Below are 26,996 nucleotides of genomic sequence, written 5' to 3' on the forward strand. Positions count from 1 at the left end.
TAAAAAATACCAATGCAAGTTTTAAATGCCAATTTGTCACCGTCACTGGGAACTGGCAGTGACAGGCAGTGGGGAAGGGGACACAGCAGCGCGAGTCAGGGCTGACCACTGGTGGCACAGGCACGGTGCAGCCATTGCCGGCCAGCTCCTGTGGGAGCTGCCATGATGGAGGGCTGGGCCCAGGGGTAAGATACTGGGGCTGAGTGAGAGAGGGGAAGGAGGCGATGTGGTGGATAGTGATTCAGGGAAAATAGTGAGAAAGCAAGGAATCTGGGGAGGAGAGCTTATCCTGGTTAGTAGCAGGGAGGGCTGTGATCTGCTGCTTCATATACACAGTGATGCCATTGCTCAAGAGAAGAGACTCACCAGTGGTGTAGGCATCAATGCAAAAATGATAATAAGATAAAACCTCACTAAAGAAACTGAGTTAAGACTTGGCTCAATTCTGCCTTGGGCTCCCCAAGTGACCTGGGCTCCCCCGTCCCTCCCTGTGTTTCCCTGATGGTGCAGGAGAACAGAGCCCAGCTCTGCATCACAGCTTTGATGTGTGAATAAATATAGTCAAAACTGTCAGATGCTGGGTACTGCAGTGACAAGAGGCGCTTGGGTACCAGCAGTGGGACACCATCATATGGCTGTTTATGCTTGGTATCTGCACACCTTACCAAGCAGATGGTCTGCTCCAGAGCACTGGGATCCAACAAGCCTGTGGAGCAATTTAATCTCCAGAAATAATTTAATATGGCTTCCTCCAGAGTATAGTGGTTTGATATTTTTTTTTCTGGTCAGTTATAGAATAATTTAATCCTGCCTTCTGTGTGAAGGTCTATTTTGAGCTTGCCACCTGCAGAGTGTTTTAATCCCACAACTCACAAAGTAATTCAATCCTCTCCCTTGGTGAGTAATTTAATCCTCCATTTCCAGGGTAATTTAATCCCGTCCCCGGGGAATAATGGAATAATTTGATCCTCCATTTCCAGAGTAACATGATCCACCACCTGAGAAGCTCAATACTTTAAACCAGCTACCTGTGAAGCTGCACGCATGCCTGTCTGCAGGTACTGCCATCATTGCAAGACTGTCCCTGCCCAGGGAGATTCAGCTGTTCATAAAGTAAATCCATCCCCATGCTGGCTGGGGTAATCCAGGCAGGTTCAGAATGGGCAAAACCATTCAGTACTGCCTGACCTTGGGGCTTTTGAGCCTGGATGTCTGTGATTGCTTTATTTAAATTCCTCCTCAACTGATTAATCCATTTGCTCGTGAATTAGTTTTAATCTGGTCAGTGCCATGGTTGTTAAAGCAGGGCAGCCTTCACCCCCCTTCGTGGGGCTGCTGGCATGAGGGAGGTGTCCTGTGGGCTTGTTTCGGTCCTAGTGTGGGGTGGCTCAGTTCTACCTATAGATAGATAGACGAATATATATATATATATATGAATTGTCGTTCCATTTATCTGGAAGGGCACTGCTGCGCCCCCTCACCTAGCATCACCTCCAGCAGGATTTGCTGATGGGGAACTGGCTATTGAAATGACTGAACCCTGAGGGCCGTTCAGCCAGGACCACCCTTCAATGGGAGTCTACAAGCAAGGTCCCAGCATGCAAGTCTCCCACCAAGGAGCTGAGAGCATGGTAGGGCCATGGAGACAATCTGTTCCTGAAGCTGGGCATCCCTGCCCTGACACAGCCTTTGGGATGCCTGCATTGCCTCTGTCCATGCTGTCATCTTCTCATGGGGCTTCTGGGCATGTCACACACCTTCTCCCAGCACAGAAATCCACCTTGAAAGCAACAGAGACTCCCTGTTGTGCTGCATTGGAGAGAGATTTGCAGCAGGAGTCTGGCTGTTTTACACCTCTTCCCCCTCGTTTCTGCTATAGCAAAGGCTCACAGTTAATAGGAGAAAAAGCGTTTCCTTAGCTGAGATGTTAACAAGAGACAGAGAAATAGCAATAATGATAGTGTCCATTTCCATGCAGAGGAGGATCTGTGGAGTATTCAGAACAGAAATATTTCCCTGCCCCTCTGAAGACAGCAGCAGTTTGTACTCAGGAGAGGGATTAGCACACTAAAAAGGAAATAACACCCTGAAAAAAACCCTGTGGAAGAGGAGAAAGAGGCAGAAGTGAGGCAGGAGGGCAGAAGGAGAGATGTGGCCAAGACGGTGAAGCACTGAAGGACCGTGTTGGCCCAGGGATTCAGTTGCCAAAGCACAGATGGGAAGATGCCCCAGCGTGGCAAGGCAGAGAGGGGATGGGGTTGGAGTCTACCCACTGCCCTGAGCAGCCCCTTGCCAGGCAACCCTGCCCACACCCTGTGGGACCATTTTACACAGGGAGGACTGCATCAGCCACCACATCCCCAGGGAAAAGTTATGAGGTTGAGGCAATTATTATTAGTATTGTTAATCCCACTGTCAAGTTAGTGCTTAAGTCTTTTGGAAGCTAAAGGAGAGGCAAGTGGTTTGGAGGACCAGAGCCAGCTTTCCTCACTCCCTGTTTGCAGCTCCTGTCTGCACAGTGTCGGAAATAACTTCCTGTTTCCCTGAGCCTGCTGCAGCCCCCTGGGATCACCCTGTTATCCAGTGCAGCTCTCAGCAGCCTCCAGCTGGGGATGCACAGGGCTAAGTGGTGCCAGAAGTGCCAGTGATAATTGTTTTTCCTAGGGACAGAGAATTCAGACAAAAATCCCTGCCTCGGCTAAACAGAAATCATTGCTACTTCCACCACATGCTTTACATGCCCCAGTCCCTCCTGGGACTGCTGAAATTCTGCTTTTAAAACTCTGCTTTATATGAAAGTCTGTCCTGGATATGTCATCTCACATTCTAACATGATATATTAGACAAATAATTCTTTATGTGCAAAGCGTTCCCAAGTACCTGCAGGCCAGAGGAAAGAGAGGGGCCTGAATATCTTCAAAAATCCCCTTCTAAATGTCTTCACTTCAAAGCCTCTTCTGCAAATTCTGCTCCATGCTGCATCTCTTGGCAAAAGTCAGCTCTGCCGGCAGTTTCTGGGTTGCACTGAATGCCCTGTCAGCCTGCACGCCTGGTTTGGGTGGCTGCGTCCTGCCCTTTGGCCAGGGAAATGGTGGGCTTGCACTGGCTATGGTGTATCTCCCAGGTGTTGTGGTCTTGTATTGGGGTGGGGGGAGAGAGCAGGAGAGAAATGTCTCCCTTTACTCCTTGAAATGTGAGCTGCTCTGTTTAACTAGTCTTGGTGTTCACTCACCTCTCTTCCCCTCTAATGAGTCGGTTTTTGTTCTCCCATATCACGTCTGAATGCACATTGCGGGTAATTGATGGACAGGACCCGGCCTCTGAAAGCTGTCATCGTGGTGACTGTGAAATCACACGTCCAAATATGTTTATCTTCTCGGCTTTTTGGGCCTGAGTGCTCTTCGGACACGGATTTCTGTGCTTCAAGGAGGAGAGCAAATTTCCTTCAAAATGTCAGCAGAGAAATGAGAGATAAAAGGGAAGACACAGGGACTGCTTAAACTTTGCATTCACGACAAAGTAGGGCAGCTTGGCTTGGAGGGAAGAAACCAGAGCTAAGCCATAGCTAAGCCTTATTTTGGAATGGGGGGGTGGTGCCTCAGGGGTCTGCATCCTGCAGCAGTGGGCTGAGAAGGCTGGTGCCATCCCTGGATGCTGCCCTGTGATGGGTATACCTCCTGTGGTGGCCTCCAGCTTGTGCTGGGTGTGCAAACTACCCGCTCTTCTCAGCTTTTTTTCTCCAGGAGGAGATATCTCAACAGGTTACGGTCTGGGTGTCTTCTCCTGCTGTGAGCTGACCCCCATGTGTTTGGCATGGGTGAGTCCTTGGGGTCACTCTGCCATGTCTGTCCCAGCACTGGGGAAGGTCTCTGTGCACCAGGCAGGGAACAGCTGCAACAGGCAGGGAAGCAGCTGTGGCCACTGTGGTTGTTGCTGAGCTGCTTTTCTCTGCTGGCATGAGGACAAGGCTGTCCTGCAGGCTGCAGCCCCACAGGGCTGAGTCACAGGCAGTGGCCTTGTGGCAAAGGGCTCAGGTCTGCTGCCTGCTCTCAGCACAGCTCTTGAGTGCTGTGTGAGTAGTTCTTGAGTGCAGGAATTACTCTCCACACAAGCACCTCTTCAAGACTCACACAGCAGCAGCAGATGTTAGATGTTTCTCCTCAGTCTCTCCCCAAGCACTGGGCATGGGAGGACAGTGGGTGAGCTGCAGTGTGCGAAGTGGGAGGATTTCCCCGACCAGCGAGGAGAATGAAACGCATTCTCACTGCCTGGTCACAGCTGTCCTCCTCCCCTGGCCAGACGCTGGTGGGGCTGTCCACAGCCACCATGGAGTAATTTCAGTGAAACCATGTACCGTCCTCTGTTACAGATGGAGATGGAGCAGCCACAGCATGCTCCCTGCATGCTGCTGATTGACGGCAAAGATGCATGACCGCACATCATGTTTTCAGCAGTCTCAGTATTTAGGTTGGCAGAGCCTGGCTCACACTAACAACAGGAGCTGCCTCTCACTGTCAGCAGCAGCTCTGCCATTGCTGAGCCTTTGCACACCCCACTCTTCCCTGGAGCTGGTGGTGGCTCTGCCAGCCTCTGCTCCTGGCACCGCTCACATATCCACCTGCAGCCACAGCACTGGTGGGAACCCACTCTCTGCCCTCCTGCAAGCACAGATTTTGCCTCTCTTTTGATACAGCCCTGTTGCTCACCGTCCCCCCAACCATCATCCCTCTGCCACTGTCCTGGGAGCTGGGGGACTCCTTGCACACCAGGACCAAAGCTTAGTCTGCTTCAGAGCTGCACTCTTGAAGACAGAGCTGCGCATCTGTCTTAAATACTGACAGCGGGTTAAGTGAGGAACCCTTGTGGGTTTGACACCAGAGCTCCTGTGGGATGATGTGGTTTGTGCTAAGAAGAAGCTGGGAGTATAGGCTGAGAGAGGTCCCACAGGGCCCACCCTGTGTGAAGAGCACAAGTCCCCAGAGTTGGGCCTTGGCTCCTGGCTACGCAGCTGCAATATCCATCCCTCACAGTGCCCTGTCCTCCTGTTGCACTGTCACCAGGAAGCTCCCATCGTGGGGCCAGTGAGCCCGCTGCCTGCCAGCAGGACTTGAGCTTTACCCTCTGCTGCCATGCAGGGACCTGGCAGCGGCATGGCGCAAGAGGCTTGTGCCTCTGCCTTGGGATGACAGATGCTGCTGTGCCACTGCAAAGACTTCAGGCTCAGCCTGAGTGGTCAGGAGCATAAGAAGCTCTTGCCTGGCATTGCCAGAGAAGGGAGGTGAGGAGAAAGAAGAGGACAAGCTGGAGCATGGGAGCATGCAGGGACATGGGCTTGGGAGCAGGGCTGCAGGGAAGGAGAGTGAAGGGGTGCACAAGGGCTGTGCAGGTGACCCTGGGCGGTGCAGGAGAGAAGCCTGGGCTCTATGTGTGCACGCATGCACACAAAGGTCATGTGTTCGTTGCATTTGACTTATAGTGCATCCATATAACAAAATCACTGCTGAGGGTCCCCACCACAGGGACAGCACATAATAACAAGACATTTGTAGATGCTTCATGACTCAGGTGAGAGCTTGGTTGCCAACCTGCTCCTCTGCTCTCCTTCTTTCCTACAAGCAGTAAAACCATCAGAAAGGAGTTTTGCAGCCTCAAATCCAGCTCCTGGTCCATTCTCAGCCTGTCGGCACAGTACTAGGTTGGAGCACTTAGTCTCCAGAGGCCAGGGCTGTGGGAGGAAGCCTTGAGCTACCCCGAGACCTCTCAGTATCCTGGATGCACCTTTTGGTTCTGTCACCAGAAATTTACCCAAAATGCACCTTTTTAATGGAGAAATGTAAATATTTTGGATACCAAAAAACCAGACTTTTGGAAGTGTTTCTGCAGAAGGGAGGACAAGCATCATTTCATCCCACTCCCACCCTCTCTGGAGCCCAGGAAGGCCCTTTTGCTGCCAGAGACGCTCTTGCACACGTAGCTCCCCCTGGGTTGCGTGTACCCTCCTCTCTAGCAAATGCATTTACCACAGTGTGAAGCACTAACTTGTCTTCTTCATGTGTGACTGCGGGCTGCATTGTAGATTAAAAGATTTGTCTTTCTCCATTATCCAGCAGGTGGGTCTCTGGTGGCTATTTCAATACCATTCCTCGCATGGGCTCTGGGACGTCTGTGCTGAGGTTCTCAGTAAACTCAATTACACTGTGGTAATAGCATGGTATTGACTCAGGAGCCTCAGCAGCACAGGACTCTTGCCGTTTATTAGTTGTTTAATTATATGGCACATCAGGCCAAAATAATGTCATTAGCTAATTGGCCCATGTTGGGGTTTTTTGTAATTTTTCTTAAATGAATGTTAACATCAGTGAAAGGTGCCAGCTGGTACCTCAGGAGACCAGGCTCCTTTTATGCACAGAGCAGGTCGACACGTCCCCCCATGGAACTCCTCTCAGGGTTTGGGTGAGCTACTTATAATGGCACCTTCTCATTATGGGCCAGCTCCGGTCCCAACAAGACTGGGACACCCAGCACCCTCGAAAGAGCTTCCCATGGGCATGGTTGGTCCTGGGCTTGCACAGGGTTTGTTCAATAGCAGTGCTTTTAGGATTTAAGGAGTAGCGCTGTGGTATTAGAAAGGCACAGCTCTCCAGGACTGTCATGCAGCTCACCCCAGACAGTGACCACATGCTGCTGGAGCCCGCCCATAAGTCACTGGCCCCTTGTTCAACACCGGCACAATTACACACCGCTGAATACACAGCAAAATGAAAATAAGTGCTCAAATGCCAATGGCATGTACTACATTTATAACCCACCAGAGGGGGTGACAGCAGCACAACTATAGGTCTAAACCTTTTATTACACACCCGGCACCGCTCATGCTGCCCGCTTTGTCCAGGAATTAACCAAGTTATTCAGAAACGCTTTTCTTCTCCTCTGTGCAAGGGGCTGAGTGTGGGTGTGCATGCGTGGGGCTGGGGAGGCAAAGCCTGTGCGTCCCACGCAGGAGACGCTGCCAGTGCTACCATGACTGTCTGTACACACAGCATCCCCGTGCATCTGCCACGACCCATGCCTGAGTGCAAGCAGAGCTGCCCGCCTTCCCAGACCACAGCATGGGAACTGCTGGACCAGGATCATGTGCTAGGGGCCAGTCTGCAACAGGACTTGATCCTTGTTTTACCCTGGTGTGGGTGCACAAAGGAGCAACATCCCAGTGGTTCACTCGGAGGTGGATGCAGGCTGCTGTCATGGAGATGGGGTGCATAAATCCTGTGGGATTTAGGAGATCTACAAGACAGCTTTAGCTAGCTCTCTGTGGTTTCTGTGGCTTTTCTCTGGAGGAGGCAGCATTGCCATGTGGGAGACGGTCCGGGCAGGATGCTGCAGGACTTCCATCAGTGATGTTTTTATAATTAGTGATGTTTTTATAATTTTATAATTGGCTGCTTTATCACAACAGCACCAAAGATTTTCAGTGCGATGGCTGCTGACTTACAGAGGTCCTTCAGCTGGCTGCTTCGGGCCAGCAATTCCCGAAGTGTTCATGTTGCCCCTGCAGGATTCCTACCATTATTTAACCCAAACAGATTGGCTCTGGGCTTTACAAAATGCATTTGCTGCTCCTAAAGGTTTCTTAACATCTTTCAACCTGCCTGGGTCTCTTCCAAACTCTGAAAAATTGCAGGCCCCTGCAGATGCTTTCATGTCCTTGAAGACAAGTGCTGCAGACTTTAGAAACTCCATGGGGAGCCCATGCACTTTTGAGAGGTTCAAGAGTCCATTGCAAATAACTCCAAAATTAACCATGCAGTCCTCCCCCAAGTCCTCAAAAGCACTAGTTCAGATGAATAAAATAAGTTTAGAGTTAATAGACCACACTGAATTTAAAGTATGACATTCCAAAATAAAAAAGGGGGGGCGGGGGGGGGGGGGGGGGGAGTGGTGTATAAGACTTTTCCAGTAGTGAGAAACTTTCCATTTTTCAAACCTTCTTATCTCCCCAATGCCTTAGCTGATTAATTGGAGACTCTCTCGAATAATTATTTTCCAGAATAGAGAATTCTTTGGCAGACAGATTTTTTTAAAATTGTTTTTTAAAAAGCACTAGGGAGAAACAAAATTAGGCTTGTAAGGTGAATGAGTTACATTCTTAAGCTGGACATTGCTCCTGTGCTTCGACAGTACTGCTGCGACATAATCACCCATTCTCCCATGCTCTGCCGCTCACCTTAATAACTCTCCCAGGATTTGATGTAATGGTTTACATAACCTTTCTGAAGCATCCTGAATTCTGATGCATCCAGCACTTAAATGTGACATTGAGTCAACTCCGAAGTACTTTACAGCTGGGTGATGCTGCCTGGGGCTATCCAATACAATGAATGAAAGTTTCACTTACCAAGCTGAAGTCATTGTAACTTCTTAACAGCTGAGACGTGTGGCTGGAACCAGTATCTCAGGTTTTCAAACCCTGAGCCAGGGGTGTGTGTTTGCCTCCCTGTGCCACCTGCAGATGGGTGTAGCACCAGGGTTGATCCAGAGCAGCAGCTGTGTGCTTGGAATTGCTTCACCTGACTGCATGTGGCCCCTCTGTAGGTACCTGCCTCCAAGCCCGCTGGCTGGATGACATTTATAGTCAGTGGGGAGAAAAAAGGCACGTCCAGGCACAATTCATCTGACCTTTCTCAGGCAGCCACCTTAGAAAGAGCTTAATCCTGCCCCTGAGAGGCCTTTTCTCTCCATTAGCAATACGGTGATATGGCTTGTTCATGGATGTGGGCTGCACTGGGGCAGATGGATCCCCTCTGGCTCCCTCTTGGTCTGTAGGATTTAGGTACCTTCATGCCCTGTGCATGGCTCTCAGCTTGCACAACAGGGAAGGTGCTTTGCTCCTTCCCAGGGCACCGCACAGAGCGCGTGTGTGGGAGATGGGCAGCCCTGCCTCCCTGGCACCCTCCGGGCACCTGTTCTGCCTAGCCAGCACCTTCCCCAGCTGGGGTTCTGGCATGTGGCATTCACCAGCCTAAGCAAAGGCACCTCCCAGTACCTGTCCTGTCTCCCCAGCACCCTCTCCAGCTGGGACTCTGGCATGTGGTGTTCACCAGCCTAAGCAAAGGCACAAGCTGAGAGGATAAAGATAGCCATTTACTGATATCTGGGGCTGATTCCGCTGTCTTAAAAATCCTGCAGTAACTTCTGGCATTGATTATATATGTAAATCTGTATCTATAATAGTCTCTCTCATATATGTCTGTGTATATATATACGCACACACACGTAGATGTGTGTATATCTAACATATGTGCTCTCAACCCACACAACATATGCAGCTCTGAAAGCCGCTGGAGCATGAGCATTTCTCAACCCTGGCCTGTGTGGCACCCGCAGAGAGAAGCCGGGTGACGCGCCTGCCTGTGCCAGCCTCACCACTCGCCCTGACATGGCATCTCCCTCCCTGTCCTTCCAGCTGGGATTTTCACCCTGCATGGTACTGGTCCCCCCAAAAGGTGTGTGGGTGATGGCATCCTCCTGCACTCCCCAGGGTCCTCAGGGCTTGGGTTTTTGGTAGGGAGGACAAGGCTTTTGACGAGCATTGCAAGGCTCAGTTAGCCCAGTGCGGGTTGGTGCTATGGGATGGACTGGGCTCACAGTGCTTCTCTATGGTTCATTCATTAGTTTGTGTGTCTTAATAACTCAGGCTGGCCTTCTGCCAGCGGGCATTAAGTAAGGCTGGATTTGACGGGGGGAGAAGCACCTTGGGGATTGGAGGGAGATGGTGCCCCTGGAAAGCATGGCTGTGCCCCAGGCGCACAAAAGACACAGGTGTACACAGCCCTTGGGGCTTATGCTACTCCAGATTCTGGGCCAAAATCACTTGGAGAAGGTGCTTTTGGACAGCAGCATTATCCCTTTCACCCTGGTGTGAGAACCATGTGGCTGCAGGGCATCCCCAGGCTGGCACCCAGCACCAGCGCTAGCACCCATGACATTGAAGGTAGCAGTGGGGGAGGCTGGAGTTGCCTGAGCACGGTGCTCCAGGGGCTGCAGGGACAGTGGGGTCTACAGGGTGCCCGTGGCTGTACAAAACTCAAATCCCGCAGCAGTTGGAGGTGCAGCCTAATCCTTTTCCCCATCTCTAGACCAGGCATCGTGTCCCCCAATTTCTTCCCTTTGCCAGACAGCTGAGCCCAGGCCCGTTGCTGTAGTGCAGGTTGTGGTAGCACGGCCAATCACAGTTACGCAACTTGATTCAACTTTGTAATTTCCAGCTGTAGCATATTCAGAAATAGCCTAGAGGAGCAGATCTGATGGAGGCATGCATCTGCAGGAATTGCAGTGATGGGAAGGGAGAGCACATGCATCTCATAAGTCGGTCTCTCAGCTGTCTGTGAGCTGAGCATGTCCTGCAAAAGAGCAAGAAGGAAAGCAGGGAGGGGAGCAAAGGGCAGGTCTAAGAACATTTCAGATGCACAGCTGAGAAAGACCCTTTCTTTAAGAGAGCTGTTGGTGTTGACAACATGAGTAGTGTCACTGATGGAGAAATTCAATCACTTCCAATGAGGGAAAAATAATTGTCTTTTGAGGTACAGTAGGTTGTTGTCATTTTCCTATGACACACTCCATCAACTTTCAATTTCTAGCACAAAAGCCCTTCGTTCTTGCTCAGGCTTCTCCAATCCGTTGTGGTGAGTGCTCATGGCAGACCTGGCATTGGCTGTGTGGGTTGTTTGGGAACAGAAATGCCCAAATTGTACCAAAGTGAGAGCATTGTCCAGACTCCGCTGCAGTGGGGAGGGTGCCAGAGGGGGGAAACCAGCTCAGGTCGGCAGTCGGTGAAATATTTCATCTCCCTGAGCCCTGGGTTCTGTAAAACAAGGAAGGTAAAACAGTATGGTGAGGGGTTCACATAGCTTGGGTGGAGGGATTTGGGGTGAGCCCTGGCACTGGTGTCCCAGGCAGGTTGAGTACGAGGAAGCTCAAACCCTCTGGGGCTGGAGGATGCAGGTTTGGCTCCGTCATCCCCTCCAGCATCCGTGGTGGCATGAAGAGTGGCAGAAAGGAAAGGAAGAAGTGCACAGCGGTGACTCAGAGCAGAGGTGTGCGTGCAGGAGAGCCAGAGCTTGGCACAAAACACTTCCCTGCCACTGGGTGAAATAAGAGGTGATTAGCAATGTATCCCAGTGTCCCAGCCACAGAGCCTTCTCCTCAGGCATTTAAAGAGGAAATATATATTTAAAAGTACTGCTCTAACAGAGAAAGGTAATGATGTGTTTCGAGGCAGAGATGGTATCATTCATAAAGACCGTGCTGTTTAATTACATCAGCACCATTTAGGAGAGGAATGATTTCCCAGTGAGTTTCTGGTTTGTTTTCCCTCTGTCCCACAGTATCTCACTCTGGCTCCAGCCGTTTGTCATGCTCTTTGGTATCCCTGTCTCCAGCCACAGCTCAAGACTGGCTGCCATGCCCAGGGACTGGTGGACTGTCTCCGACACCAACTGTCAGCCCCCAGAGAAGGCCCAGAGGCTCAGGGCGGGCAGCACCGTGGCACTGAGGTGACGCCATCCTATTCTGACCCCGGGTAGAGTAACAGGGGTGAGCAGTAGGTTGATGCCCCTTGTGCTTTTGGGGCAATAGTTAAGACTAGTCAACTGCACTTACCTGCTGTCATGGGCCACGGGGCCACATCTAGTATTCCCATGATCTGGGGAAGATCTGCTGCCATGCGAGATGAAGGACACCCTCTCCGTTAGGCACATAGCTGTACTGCCCTTCCTGGGAGCTCCTTGGGGACCCCAGTATTTTTCTAGCAGTCTCGTCCCTGTGCAGATGTGTGCCTGCTCACCCCTGTGCCTACTGCCAGCCCTGCTGCCCTCCAGCCCTGTAAAAGGGGGTTCTTCCTTCCAGAGAAGAGTGTTTCATGCTGCTTTTAACCAGCCTTACCTCGTGGTACTTTCCTTTTGCCTGTCAGATTTAGCCTGACATTATTTGGGTAGGAGCAGAGGGGTGGGAGTTTAGAGAGGCAAAATGGTGCTTTTTTTCTTGCATTCATAAGACATTTCAAGTGACACACACAGACAATAATGTATCACTCAGCCTGAGTACAGCTTGAATGGTTTAAAAATACACTCCTGAACTTTCCACCCCTATTCATGCACAGGCACCATCCCTTTGGGGTCTGCACTTTGGCAAGAACAAGCAAGGAGTTAAGCAGCTCAGCAAGGCGAGCTATTTATGGATGTTGCAAGCTCCCTGCTCTTCTCCGATACCCCATTCAATCCTTTAATTATCTGCAGTTGTTTCATGCTGTGTCTCACCGCATGCTCTCTAGGGGAAACCGCTGGGGCTTTGCCAGTTGATGGGGAGGGGAGTGGGAAGGGGGAAGACTCTCCCACTCGACCCAACACAGCCCAGGAAAATAAGCTATGAGGTAGCTTATCTGTGGGCTGTGAGGACTGTGGGGAGACCAGGGCATGGCCATGGAACCCTGTGGGACAAGGAAACAGAGCTTATCAGAATGACACCCCCAGTGGGAGTTGCCTGCGGGGAGGAGGATGTAGCAACAGAAGGTGGAAAGAGACTTCCTACATCCCTGAGTTCAGTCCCCTGGGTCCCTAGGCCCTCCCTGTGAAATGGAGCCCAGAAGCTGCAAAGCGTAACATGTGAGAGGGAAGAAGGCAGGAGGGACCGCATGGCTTGCCAGCCTCTGATGTTGCTGCCCTCCAGACAGCACTGTTTCCCTACAACACTGCCAGTTTTGGAGAAGAGAGTGGCTGTTGCCAGGACTCTGTGCCTCTTGTTCCCCTGGCAAACCCACCCAGCTGCAGACTTGCTCCAGGGTAACATTAAAGCTACCCCTTCCACCTCCCTAACCCCCCTGTGAAGATGCTGCTCCAGCGTCGTAAGAATTTTAATTAATACACTAACAGTCTTTGAGTAAATCAGCCAAACAAGTAAAGAGACAAGAATAATCTCCAGCGCTGGAGCTACATAGCTGTTAATGAAACCCGCTCTTCAAGTATCCTCTGTACAACAGCCTGCACCCTACCTTCCTGAGCGTTTCAAAGTCCCAAGACCCATTCTCAGCAACTTTTCTGGCCCTTATGAACTGTGACAAGATGGTCTGGGGAGGCCAGCCAGGACGAGCATCCAGTATCCCCTCCATGTGTCAGGGAAAATGGGCACTGGGAGGGCTGGAGGGGCACAAGTGTAGCCCTGTCCACCCAAAGGCTGTCCAGCAGCCAGGCCAAGGGACCATCCCCTGGAGATCTTTGCAGATCCATTTGAGCATAGGTTCTGATACCCCCCAAGGCTGGCATCTGCAGTCAGTGCTGTCTGGTAAGATGTGGGGGCAGTTGCCAGTTACACTGGTCTCAGCTAAGTTGCTCATGGGAACAGGAGATTCTCAGAATAAAATTTTTTATGGGTCTAGTATCAGGTGTATGGGGCTGTTATCTTCCCTACCTCTATCTACCCATGTCTTTCTTTCTTCCTTCCTCCAATCCACTGCCTTACGCTTCCCTTCTGGCTTATCCTGGCCAGCAGCAGTGATCCTGGGAGATTCCTGGGTCTCTCTTCCCATGCAAGCTCTAGCCCAGCTCTGCACAGGGACGGCAGGGAAGGCAGGAATGGCTTCTGGGCTACTCACCTCCTCCCTACGTGCTCCTCAAGCTGGGCCAAGGCGCAATCTACCCTGGGGGTACTCCACACGTTGCACTACTGGGAACAGGGCTCAGACCCGAGATTTTACAGACACGCACGCATCCACATGGGTGAATTACCTGGCCTGTGCCTCTTCTGGCATCTGGGCTCTTCCAGCCATACACCATGCTCCCAAGCCCATCAGCAGGGCAGGGAGGCCATGGCCAAGCCCCTGCGTGGTCCCAGCAGGCAGCACATATCCACTTCCATCTGCCATGGCAGCTGGAGGCACAGGCAGCCCCTGAACCATACACCTGGGCTTGGGGAACAAGCCCACATGCCTCCATCTGCTCCATCTGTGGGGAGTGGGACCAAGATGACGGTGTCCCTCCAGCAGCTTGGGCTGCACAGGAGCTTTGCAGGACCATGCAATTTCACATGAAATATCTCTGTTTAAAGTGCTCTTTCAGATGGAGACATCACTTTTTTAAAATGACTGGGTACTGCAGATGTCGGGGGGGGGGGGGTTGTCTAAATAATCATAACAAGATGTGGGGGGTTTCTTCCCTCATTCTCTTTGCTTTCTTCATGATAGCTCTCACGTCTTCATGACAGCTCTGGATGTCACTGGGTAAAGGCAGGGCTCTGGCATCCCCTGCGTTGGGGAAGCCCAATTCAGTGGGTGGTGATGGGGCACTGGGGACCATTGCCATGAGCCCTCTCCAGCCCCTGTGGGGACATGGCTGTTGAGCTAGGAGTGCTGCCAGGAGCCTGAGGCTCCCCTTCCTTCCCCAGCTCCTCTCTGCACGAGTTTGCTGTATTCTCACCTGATTAGTGGATTTGAAATACAGCCTTTGGCTTTGAGACCCAAAATAGATGTTAGGTTGTCTTTACTCTGCTGGAGGCTCCTTAGTATGTAAATCCCTCCCCAACATGGTCGGTGCAGCACCGTGCCTTCCGAGGGGATGGAATCACTGGGATCCTGGCTTTGTGGGGGATCTCCGCCCCAGCTCAGGATCTGCAGCATCCCACTGTGCAGGGACAGCCACGCTGTCCTCTGCCAAGCTTCCCTGGGCCCTGCTTGCACCCACACTGCCTGAGCAGGGCTCCTGGCACAGCTCCCCTGTGCCACCACTTGCCCCTGTGATGGGCATGGAGGCTGCTGTGCAGTGGTGTTAGGGGTGGTGCTTTGCTGGGGGAGCAGCATCCCCCCTCCACCACCACCCCCTTCCTTCCTCCCCCTGCACTCCACTGGACCCGGCAGGTTTCCAGGGAGGCGTCGGGGCCAGTGAGCACTGACATTTGTTTTGTCACTTACTCTGTCATCACCAAAAAACCGGAAAAAATAGCTGCCTGTAGGGGAGAGCTGGGCCTTGTGACATTCACTTCATCTGATGGCAACTAATGCATCCGGCAGTGTCCCCAGAAACTGCATGCTCTGCCAGGATAAACAAGCTCCATACTGCCAGCAAAGCCACAGCAGCAGAACTGCCTCCCAGGCCACCCCAGCGCTGGTGGGCCACCATGCTGGGACGGACCAGGCACAGGGCAGGACCTCTCCCAGGGGCCAGGGACACCCTATGCCATAAGAGCCACCTGCTCTCCATGAGCACCAGCTCTGCAGAGAGCAGGGAGCGGGTGTTCATTAAGTGACACTAATTGCTTGATACTTTTGCAGTGTTTCCTACCTTGTAAAGATTGAGTCAAAAACTAGCACCCTGAGGAACCGCCTCTATTGAAATGATGTTCATTAGAGCTGACTTTGCGCTGCCTCATTAGGCTTCTGTAATTGAAGGAGTTAATTGATTATCAATAGCTTCAGTTCCCTCTTCCCGTGCCCGCGAGGCCCTGCCGGGTCTTCATCAGAGCCCACCATTCATCATGTGGCTCAAACATGCCTCACTGCTGGCAGTCGTGGACCAAAGCAGCTCAGGTCACTCCATGCATCCCTCTCTCTGTGCCGTGCTGTGGCTGTCGGGATGCCAGTGCTGCCTGCTTCACTGCAGCAACATTTTCCATATGGATCCTTTGCGTTGCAGCATATTCACCCTGGTTTGGCACTAGCTGCTCTAAACTCTGTTTAAAATACTTTTGATGGTTCCCCTTTCCATATCTGTTTTTTAATGCATATGTATTATATTTGGAGAGGGTGCGTGTGGGGGTTCATCTCTTCAGTGACTCTCTCATGGGTGTGAAAGCGGAGCCTCCGAACCAGCTGCTCCCTGAGTGCAGGCTTGCTCTGCCTTGGTGGCGTGCGTTCACTATGGGGGGCACAGCCTGCGCGGGGGGGGCTGGCTGGCTGGCGGAGGCTGCGTGGGCTTGCTTGCACGCTGCTTTTCCTGTGCGCGGGTGCTCTGGCTGACTCCCTCATGCAGACACGTGCTGCCTGACTCAGTCGCACGTCTGCTGTTTTTAGAGGCAGCCTTCTAACACCCTGTCTCGCTCAGCAAAAAATCAGGGAGATGCTGTGCTTCCCCCAGCAAGCCTGAAACCAATCCCCTGTGCTCAGGGCAGCCCTCAAGCTTCGCACCCTGGCCCGTGGCCCACTGGAAATGGGACAGATATGGCTATTTTGGTGAGAGGGCCCCCAGGCAGGGACAGGTCTGTGCTCAACGCTCCTGCCATGGAGATGTCTGCCTCCTGCCCTATCCTGCTCTCAGGGTCTGCCCTTCGTGCTTGCCCTCCAGCTGGGAGCAGAGCACCCAGAGCATCCTTGGGTACCCCCAGGAGCTAATGCCCGTTCCATTGCTGTGTCCAAGCAGAGGATCGCAAGTGACATGAAGATGGTGACGCTGCAGGAGGCGAGCTGGGGATGGAGCCAGGGACTCCTCCATCCTCGCCACTCCCCAGCCTCCACTGAGTGCACAGGCAGGTCTCAGAAAGCCGGAGGTTAGGGGTGCCACAGGCCATTTCTCTGCAGCCAGTGCTTCTGATTTGTCCTGAGACTTTGGTATTTTAGGCAAATGCCACTGCTCTGCCCCAGCCTGTGGTCTGCGCCGCATCACAGATGACAGCAGAGACGGCAAGAGGGGAGATAGACAAGGCAAGAGGAAACTGTTGCTCCCCACCTTTGTTAGTTTTAACTAACGAGCTGTTTATAGGAGCGACATGACACCTGCTTTCCTCTTTATAAATTCAATAATTTATGAAATGTATTAAAGGCAAAACAGCCTCCCGGATAAAGCCTGTGATGCGTGCACTCTGGGTATTAGCCAAACGGGACAATGAGCTACACTTGAATAACACACGAAGATATTTACCCTTTCCCTCTATAAATTATTAAGGGGCTTTTTGCACATAATTACATGAGCTTTTATGTTTCTCACTCCCTGCTTTTAATCCTTTTTGGAAAAGCGCCAGTCACTTATGACAGGAGCTAAGCAAACAGCAAACGTTATAGCTGGTTTTGGGGTCACTGCAGATGAAGGCATTGCAGGAGAGGGCACCAGCATGAGCCCACCCTGCTCGGCACACGCCGAGGCCAGGGCTCTCTCCACACACTGCTGCAGGGGAAGGAAATCAAAAGGCACACGCCACAGGAGTCCGGGCCAGGCTTTGGCCCCAGCACGAGGTGCTCTTTCTCCTCAGCGTGGGTTCATGGAGGTGGCTGTGGGAAAGTGCAAAGTAGGCTCCAGTGTTTTAATTGCTCTCCAACTGTGCATGTAAATCAATGATATGCAGGTGTAATTGGGCGTGCAAATGTCACTAGGCAGCTGTTTACATGTGCAGTGTACATTAGGGGAGCGTGTATGTGTGCAAAGAACACTAAGGATGTAATAATTATACTTCCAAGGGTATCCGGGTGCTGGGTCCGTTGCCTCTGCTTCTCCAGCTCTGACCTCTGGGGAGCAGAGCTCCCTCCTCACCCTGCCCCATGCCACACTCCCCTTCCCTGGCCAACATGCTTGCTCCTCCATCTCTGCCCAGCCTCCGGTGCAGCTCAGCTCCCTTCCCTGCTCCATCACCGCCTTTGCCTGTGCCGCTTACCGGGGTGGCTGCAGCCCCAGCTGAGGCATGCCCATCTCTCTGCCTGGGACACCAGGCAGGGGCCAAACCCCTTTGAAACATTAAGGTGAGGGGCCGTTTCATCCCCTCCAGGCTCCCTGACCCCTTTCCATCAGTTGCCAAGCATTTGTGAGTCAGCCCCAGCAGTACATCTCCCACACCACCTTCCTGTCCTCCGCGTCCAACACAGCCTTTTCTTTTTCTGCATGGGCATTTGACATGACTCTTATGTTCTCCACACTCACCACAGTCTCTGGGCCCTCTCTCCTTTGTGAAAAGATCTTTAATCATTGCTCTTTGTCCCATTGTGCAGCTCCTATTCTTACCCCAAGCTGTTAAAAAGCTGTCACTGTCGTAACTTCCTTGTCCCAGAAATTATCTTTCATCTCCTGGATGTGGGCTACAATAGACACTGAGATGCTTGATATTATTAATAACTTCGTGTACGTGTCAATGAGCTTAAGAATTTAATGGAGCCTTTTCCCACAGCCCTTCACGTGGCATGTTTGGGCTGCTTGACAGAACAGTCAAGCTATCAGGCACTTGAGTCAGGCTGACACCAGGACATGTGGCCTCTCTCCACAGCACAGGATTGCATAACAAAACCTAATTTCTGCACCCTGAGCTCAAACAGGACGGGGTGGTGGCAGTGCCCTGGCAGAGACCTGGGTGAGCTTAGCTGGGGCAGACCCTGTGTAGCGGTGCCAGCACCAACAGCTCATGTCCCCTTCAACACCACCCACTTGAGGGAGGCTACAGGAAGGCTTTTTTTCCCTCTTTCTACCTCTTCTCTGGAGCCTCACAGAGGTCGTGTCATGATTTGAGATGGGCAAGGCATGAGCACGGCATCTCCTACCTCTTACCCCACTTCAGCTGAGCAGAGATGCCTGGAGATGGGCTCGGCTGCATGTCTGCTGCCAGAGGGGCTGCAGCCTCCCAGAGAGCAGGGCTGTGCATGGGGACAGCAGTGGGATTGCCCTCCATGGCCTGCACAGCCCAAGCCCATGTCAACGGTGATGTTGCATGGCTCCTTGCCGCAGCTGTCTTGGGACACCAGCAGGTAGCTGGTGATCGAAGGATTTTGGTACCTTGCCTCCTTCTGCTCCAAATCAATCAGCTGACCAGGGCAAGGAGCAGTACAAGACAGTACAGAGAGAAACCATTATGATAATTCTTGATAATGATCCTCAATTTCAGTCAGGAGCAGCCGTACAATGCAGAATTTGGACTCCCTCCAGCTGATAATGAGAAGCCACTGGACTGACTCAGCCTGCTGTGAAGAGGCATCGGAACACATCCAGATGGCCACGGGGATGGGGGAGCAGGAATATCCTGCTTTGCCCCTTCATCCCACTCCCCCACACACACCCTGAAATGTCACCACCTCCAAGGAGAAAAGCACTCGCGATCTGAGAGCACGTTTCTCCCCTGACTGCATCCTCAGGGGCCGGGTGCTCTCAGCTGTCCTCCAGAACAGGTCCTGCCGCCTGCAGAACTGCAGCCCTGAGGAGGGCAGAGGAGGTCTGTGCACACACATTGTGCAAGGCAAACACAAGACTTCTGGGTCCCCTTTCCATCCCTATCCCAAGCAGCCAGGAGATTACGGCTGCCTTCTCCAGGGACTGGTTAGTACTGGGCAGGATCAAGGAGCCAGTTGCAGGCCAAGCCCAGGGGAAATGCAAGGCACCCTTCCTCTCCTGGTGAGCAGAAGCAGAGTGGGTGCAGACCCTCCCTCTGTCCTTGCTGACAAAGGGAGGAGGCTGGAGGGACAGACAGCTGATCTGGCATTCTCAGGGCTGGTGCTGGCAGTACTTCAAGGTGTGGTGCATCTTATCTCAGCCTGGCATTTGCACGTATTTTCTCAGCTCAGCTTGTTACGACAGAAGTGTGAAAATCTGAAAGAAAAGGAACTATAATAATAATGGGAGTAATTAAAATCCATCTCCCTCCTGCCAGCTCAGCCCCTTCTGAACCTTTTGTGGGATTCCTGGACACACATGCTGAAACCAAGATAAAGGCTGCTGGGGAACATCAGAGCATGTTGCCTGTTGAGGGGCAGGTCTGCTCCCTACTGCCCAGGCGGTAGGCTTGGTCCCTTGTGCAGTGTGCAGGTGCCGCCTCTCCAGGAGGGAGCTCAGAGCAGGGATAAACTCCTGCCTCCTGCCAACAGAAGAGAACCATCTGCCACAGCCCGTTACAATCTGAGGATGGCAGTGGCAAAGAGCTGGAGCATCTGTCTGAGGGATGAGCCCCCACAGATGGACACCCAAATGTTGTTGCTGCTCCCTGCAGGTTTTAAAGAGGAAAATGTTCCATGAGGGCTTATGAGCGGAGCTGCTCTCTGCAGTGTCCTCTGCAGCCTGGGGCTATACAGAGGTCAGGATGGGATAGTCACTCCTGGAGGGCTGGGATGCCCCTTGTTTTGAGTCACTCCATGCTGCAAGAAGGAGGTTGGCTCAGCTGACTGGGTCTCTTTGGCCTCCCACAACAGCTGGAATTAGTCCCCATAGTGTGGAGGAGGCCAGAAAAGGTGATTGGAGAGGGAAAAAAAGCATGCCTGCTGCAAAGCTGGCCGCTGCGAATAGAGACAGGCTGTTAGTGGGGACAGGAGAGGGCAGTACTTCCGGTGAGGTTTGGGTGCATATTTCTGGCTGTCCCCAGTGCTCTGTCAGCCATGCTACAATGCCTCAGGGACCTTAACAGTAAGTTCACCCTTACTTTAACGCTGAACGTGACTCTACAAAAGCAGCCCCTTGCCAGGAATGGTAGCACACAGTTATCCTGTTTTTTTTTCCTAATATCCCATTGATGTCCTTCTCCCAGGTAATGTTACAAACTTACCCCCTCTGGGCTGCATCACTGCTCCTCTTCAAGCGGGACCTTCATGTCAAGAATGTGCTATGGGTGGGCTGTGTTGCCATCTGCGTGCGGGATGGTCTTAGGCCTCATGACGGTTGTTTGTCTGTGGTGGCGAGATGCTGGCGAGGGGTGGTCCATGAAGAGCTGGGGACAACCTGACAGTCCCAGGTAGATCTGGGCCTCTGGTGCTGTATGGGGTGAGCTGTGCTGCTCACCAGCCCCTGGGGGACAGTGCCGTGGCCTTGCACCTGGGCAGCTTTTCCCATAGGTCTCTCCAGTCCCAGGAGCTCACTGCTGCACCAGGGCTGCATGACAGCAACATTTTGGGGCAAGAAGGGCACAAAACGTCTGCCAGCACAGAGCTTACAATGATGGGTTGATAATTGCAGAAATGTGGGATCCTTTGGGGCTTCTGTGCAGGGACCAGTACACTTCCTCCTGCAGACATCAAGGGGCTTTATTGCTACTGGGACCTGCCTTTGCCCAAGGTGTCCTTGGGGCTGCTGGGGTAAGGAATTGTCGCCCATGAGGTGGGTGAGAGTTTTTGGAGGAAGGGAAAAGCAATGACAGCGCTGCTCCTTGAGGGGTGTAGCAGATCTTGGGGACATTAGCCGTAACAGTCCTTCATAAACTCTGGTGCCATGGATAAGGGCCTTCACGTTCCTGCACCCAGCTAGGAGAGTGGTTATTCAATGATGCTTTCTTTCCACTGCACTCTTCATCCTCCCCAATGCCTTTCCTTTCTACTTGCCAAAATGTACCACTGTAGCTGGCAGAGCAAACCAGGGCTTTGCTCTGCCACTGCGCGTGGCACACCCTTGCTGTGCTGCTCCCTCTGCCCACCCAAGGCAGAAATCACACCCAGAGGTTTCAGAAAAGACAGGTTTTACACAGGAGTTTTCTACAGTATTGGTGTGTGTAGATGCCATCTTAGCCCAAAAGCTCGTCTCTGCTTCTTCATGTCAAGACCCCCATCCTCTGCCGCTCACCATGCCGCCGGGGTGGGGACAGCCATTCAAGCCGAGGTGGGAAAGACGGTCTTGGAAGGCCCCCTGCTTCCAGGCAGCGTATAGCATCACTCTCACACGGCCACCAGCGCTGCTTGCATGGCGTATTCGCTGTATCTTTGTGGGAGGGCTGAGGTGAAATTTCCCCCTCTCACACCAGACAATGCCAGGAATTATTCTGGAGTGTTATTGAATACATGGTGCCCTGCACTTTCATGGGGCTTTAACCATGGCAGGGGGAAGCATTAAAAACGGCATTCAGAGCTCTTAGCCTGTCTTTTGTCCTCTGTGTTTTCTGTCCGCATTCAGATTGCCAGCTTTGTCTGTGTTTGTGAAGTGCTATTAACATCGATGGCATCGCTGAAATAGCCATAATAATAAGAGGCATCGATCTGCACTGAGTAAAGGTCTGAGGACCACTGAGAGGGGCCAGGCTGAATTTCCTTGATGTCAGGAGCAGGGCGCGCATGCACACACACGCTCTCCCCCCTGCCCCCGTTTCTTGCCACGAGGATCCTTTGCCGAAGCCCACGCAGGGCTGCACTCCTGACAGGCACCCACCCTCCCAGCCAAGCCAGGGTCTGCGCCCGCGGGAGGAGAGGCAGCAGTGTAGGAGTGGGCAGGAGTGCTGAGCAGGAGCAGGGAACTGGAGTGATTCAGCCCTCAGTTGGCGAGCTTGCAGTGCCTACCCTTTGTTTATTCCTGCTCAGCTCAGAAGCTTGCGTGTGCTGAGCAGGAGGGTAACGAGCTCCGCTGCGGGCTCCGGGGAGGCAGCCGCCTCTCTCTGAGTGCAGAGGGGGGCTCATGCTGCCCTGGGTTTGCTCGTAGCCTGCTGCAGGGACAGGAGCTCGGGACAGCTGCTGGACTCCCATGCTGCACGGCACATGTAGGCCTTTGGCCCAGCTCCGGCACGCTTCCCGCCAGCCTCCCCGCAGGCCTCCGTTGCACAGGAGAGGCCAGAGGCAAGCGCATAGCTCTGCTTTCACAGGCAGGAGGAAGGGAGTCCTGCCCAGAGGGATGCTCGCATGGGAATCTCCACCCCTGGGCTTGGTTAAATGGCTGGTGGAGGAAGACCAAGCCATCGTCTTCCTCAAAAGCTCCCATTTGCTGAAAGAGCCATCCAAGGGAAGGGTCATGGGACCCAGCGAAGGGACTCCCGCAGAACCTCTGGCCCCAGCCCGTGCCAGTACAGAGGGCCCTGGAACAGCTGCCTTGGGCCTGCCTTGGCTGACAGCCGGCCACGCTGTGGGGACATCTGGGTAGAAGGCAGACAGAACAGGAAGCACCCCAGGAGAGCCCTACCGAGAGGAAGCAGGAGGGGAAAGTGCACATTATGAGCAAAGTTTGTGTCCATTACTGCTGGAGAAATCAGCCTCTGCTGGAAGAGCCAGCGCTGGGCAAATCTGCTAATGCTGCTCAATAAATCAGCAGCCATTATGGAAGGGGGTGAAGCAGTGGGCAGTGCTGGGGAAGTTGTGCACTTAGTCCTGAATGAGATGCCACCAGCTCAGCACGCGCCAAGCCTCCGAGGAGGCCTTTGGGATCACCAGGTCCCAGATCAGTCCTCAGAGGCATCCCCCCACTCCTTGCAGCCCTTTTCCTCTCATGCGCTTGGGGGGGGGGGGGGGTGGGCAGTGAAAAAAGAGGAGCAAAACGCTGTAGGTAGCTGCTGTAGAATGGACCACTCTGAAATCTCCAGGGTAGCCTGGCATCTTCCCTCAGCAGGCTCCAGCAGGGTTGGGTACTGAAGCGAGGGTGACAGGCAGCGCTCCGCTAGTCCGTCCTCTGCCAGCACCGAGACTGCACCAGCGGCGGAGGAGCGGGGACTGCCGGTGCCCCCCCTCTCTGCAAGGGCTGCCGGGGACGACCAGCCTTGGCCCCTCTTGGCCACCGGATTGCGGGGGCGGCCGCTCGGTCTGCCGGTGCCCAGCTCCCTGGCCCGTGCTCTGCCCCGGAAAGCACCGCTTCTCCCTGCCCCGGGGTCGCGGGGGGGGGGAGGGCTGCTCCCGGCCCCCGGGTCCCGCACCCCCGCCCCCCGGGTCCCGCACCCCCCGCCCCCCGGCTCTCGCCTCCCCTCGCCGCGCTGGAGTGGGGGAGGCGGCGGGAGGAGGGGACTGGCCGCGGTCGCCGCCGCCACCGCTCCCGTCCCCGCTCCGCTCCGCGCACCGCCCCGCTCCCGCCGGCGGCTCCTCCCGGAGGGGAGGCGGGGGCCGGTGCGGCGGCGGTGGCGGTTTCCAGCCCGGCCCCGCCGCGGCAGACCCGGCCGGCGGCAGCGGGCGTGCGGAGCCCGGGCCGTGCCAGCCCGCCCGGCGGGGCGATGCCACCGCCGCCACCCCGCGACGCCGCCGCCGGCCGCCGCCCGGCGGGTGCGGAGGGGAGGCAGCCGGTCACCGCGCGTTCCTAGGGCGGCCCCGGAGGGGCCCCGTGGCCGGCGCGGCCCTTCTGCGGGGTCGGGGCTGGGGGGGCGGCTGGGACCCGGGAGCGCCGCCGCCGCCTCTCGCCCTGTCGCTGCGGAGAGGGGGAGCTGCGTTACTGCAGGTGGAGGTTTTGGCGGTGGGAGGGGGGGGGGGGCCGGGGAGATGCCATTTCTGACCGAAGGAGATCGCCGGCGAGAATGAGATGCAGGTAAGCGAGACGGGGATGCTTGGGGGGGGGTGGGGTGGGGTGGGGTGGCGGGAGCGGGGCTGGCGGTACCGGCGGTGCAGGGGAGCTGGGGGTGCGGGGCTCCGTCCCCCCGGGCCAGACCCGCGCCGGTGCGCAGAGGCGCCGGGCTGGGAACTTCGTGCTGCACGGGGGAAGGCACGGGGGCTGCGTGTGCCTGTGTGTGTGCGTGTCGAGGATGCCCGCCGGGGCTGCGCCGCGCCCCGGGGTGCGGGTCCAGGTCGCGGAGAGCGGTGCGGGCACCGCCGGGCGGGGAGGGACGGCGGGGCCGGGGGCTCCGGGGCTGCCCGCCGTGGGGCCGGGGGAAATGTGTGCCCCGGGCCCTGCCGTCCTCCAGCCCCTCTGGTGCTGCTCCCGCCGCCTCCATCGCTCTGCTCTGCCCTGCCCGGGCGGCTTCCCTCTGCTCATCTCCTCCCCGGCACCCCTGCGCGCCCCCGCCGCTCCCCGCAGCCCCTGCCCAGCCCCTGCGGGACGGGCATCTTGCAGCCAGGCGGGGCCGGGGTGCGGGGCTGGCGTCCCGGCCACCCGAGGCTGACTCGCCCAGCGAAGGGCTGGGGCTCGGCGGTGCTGAGGCGAGCGCAGAGCTGCATCCTGATGTGGGAGCCCTCCTCCTCCCCACCCCGGTAGCTAAGCAGCCGAGTTAGCCGGTCTGGAGCAGATTACATATTCAGGTAGGGTACGGCCGGGACAGTGCTACCTGCCAGGGCTCGCTGGGGAGCGGGGGGATCAGCCCTCAAACAGGCTGTGCCCAGCTCTCCAGCCAGCAGGGGTTAATTCAAGAGGAGGAATCAGCCCTCTGCCTATATCCCCAAGGCAGAGACACGAAGGGTTAAATACAGGCACGGAGAACTCACCAGCCCACCAGCCCTGAGCGACTAGGCTGGAGGCAGGAGTTATGGGAGGCAATTTTTTGGGGGTGGGGGCTCACCCCTTCATCACCAGCCCCCCAGCCTGGAGGTAGGTGAGTTGGGGCCATGGGGAGTTGCTGCCCGACAGGACGATCCCTCAGGGTACGTAGGGTAATGTAGGGCACTGAAGTGTCGCCCCTGCCTGGGCTTAGCCCCACGCACAGGAGCCAGCCCAGAGAACTGGAGATGCCGGGGAGGGTCAAGCTGCCAGCAAGGGCTTAGCCCACTGTTTGTGTCTGGCAGAAAAAAGAAGGTTAATGTTGAAGGGGCTTTGCAGGGCAGTGGGATTGTGAGGATGCCCAAGAGCCTGCTGGCCAGAGGGGCTTTGGGAGCCCTCCTGGGCAGTGCTGTTTCTTGTTGCTCTCTGATACTGTGTGTAGGTTATCAGATTTTTTTACCTTGCGCCTTGGATGTATAAATAGCTCTGAGTGAAGGGTAGACCACGGTTCTCTCAGGCTGCTGGAGGTGCCACCTCTGAGAAGAAATGGGAGTGTTGGTGCCGTGAAAGTGATTTGCACTAGGAGGGAGGGACAGCGGGTGAGCGTGAGTGTGGGCACCGGTGGAATCAGGGCTCCTCACCGTGGGTACGTGCTAGTTGTCGAAACCGAGGCTCTGCTGCTTCTCTGCCTGTCACTAGCCCAGCTACCACCCAAGCAGTTGCCATCCATGGTCCTTTCCCAGCAAATGCCCTTTCCAGCACGCGCCGCTATCTGCTGGCCTGCAGCAGGGGACCCATGTGACAGCCCTGCGCTCGCTCCCAGCCCTCGTTGGTCTCTGGGTCCTGGCCCACAGGGTGAGCGTGGGGCAGAGCTGTTCAGGCATCCCTGGGAGCAGCCCAGCTCCACAGATCTGCTCCTTCTCCCTTCTCCCTCCACCTCCCCTTCCTCTGCACCACCTACCGGAGCCCTGCTCTGAAATGATATCCCTTCCACATCCCCATCCCAGCCCTCCTGCCAGCCTTAACCCTCTCCTCCCCGCTCTGCCACTTGCAGCAGCCCTGACCTGACCTTCACGCCTGCCAGAGACGGCTCAGCCGTGGAGCAGTGGCATGGCTGTGCCTCCAGCCAGCCAGCCGGTATGGGGGCTGCAAGGACTGCACCAGGGCTGCCTGCACTGCCCAACCCACACCCACCCCAAAGGCACCCACGCCAGCACCACAGCCCAAACCTTCCTCCGCATCCACTCCCCCAGTTTCAAGTGCACACCTTGAACCTCTCCCGGACCTCTTGGAAATGCAATTCACCAGTAACACACTGCCTGTACCAGGTGCTACCGAGCCAAGGGGCAGCCTCGCTCTTCTGGTGCACGAAGCCCTGCTCAGCCCTCTGTCCATCCCAGCAGCATGGGCTGGGGCTTGGTGGGAGGAGATGTCTGGGCTGGCTGTGCCTTTTTGCCTGCTGCTCCTGGCTCCTTCCTGGAGCACATTGGCTCGGTAGTTTAATACCATGGAGGAGAGGTGGTCTCTGAAGCTCTTAGACCAGCAAAGCTGGTGAGCAAGGCCAAAAGAGAAATGTGGCCCTGGGCTAAAGCCTCCATGCCTTCCTCCAGACACGCTGGGGCAGTTTTCCCCATATCCAGGCCCTTCAACTCCTTCCCCAGCGCCGCTGCTCTGGGATGGGGACAGACACTCCATGGAGGCAGCAGTGTCCCTGGTGGAGATTTTGCCGCTTACCAGGTAGCAGGAGGGGGACTTCCCTCTCAACTGTAAGCCCCCAGCCAGCAGCTTGGAGCTGGCAGGGCCGTGGGCAGGGGCATCTGCCTGCACCGGGTGCTTGGGCAGCCCCAGCTTTCACTGAGGCTCTCACAGGAGGGGCAGGAAGCGACCAGAGGAGATAGTGGAGCTGAGTTTACAGCACCTGGCGAAGAGTCAGGTTTTCCAAGCTTTTTTTGTGGAGGGATTAATTACAAAACGAATGGT

General features: G+C 54.8%; 1 protein-coding gene across 5 annotated transcripts in view; it reads left to right on the plus strand.

Annotated features, from left to right (window-relative positions):
- The window catches only part of LINGO1 (leucine rich repeat and Ig domain containing 1), a 164,470-nt gene that overhangs the window by 121,696 nt on the left and 15,778 nt on the right, over window positions 1-26,996 (plus strand). The window contains exon 1 of one of the 5 annotated variants that reach the window (XM_075099927.1): window positions 24,043-24,134. The exons of 3 other annotated variants lie outside the window; for them this stretch is intronic. In XM_075099927.1, coding sequence (XP_074956028.1) covers window positions 24,129-24,134 — 6 coding nt within the window. In that variant the 5' untranslated portion in view covers window positions 24,043-24,128. Of the gene's footprint in view, window positions 1-24,042; window positions 24,135-24,723; window positions 24,842-26,996 lie in introns of those variants that run through there. One more of the 5 variants, XM_075099930.1, reaches the window with a different exon arrangement.

Source organism: Phalacrocorax aristotelis, chromosome 7 (genome assembly GCF_949628215.1).
Source record: "Phalacrocorax aristotelis chromosome 7, bGulAri2.1, whole genome shotgun sequence".
Taxonomy (NCBI): domain Eukaryota; kingdom Metazoa; phylum Chordata; class Aves; order Suliformes; family Phalacrocoracidae; genus Phalacrocorax; species Phalacrocorax aristotelis.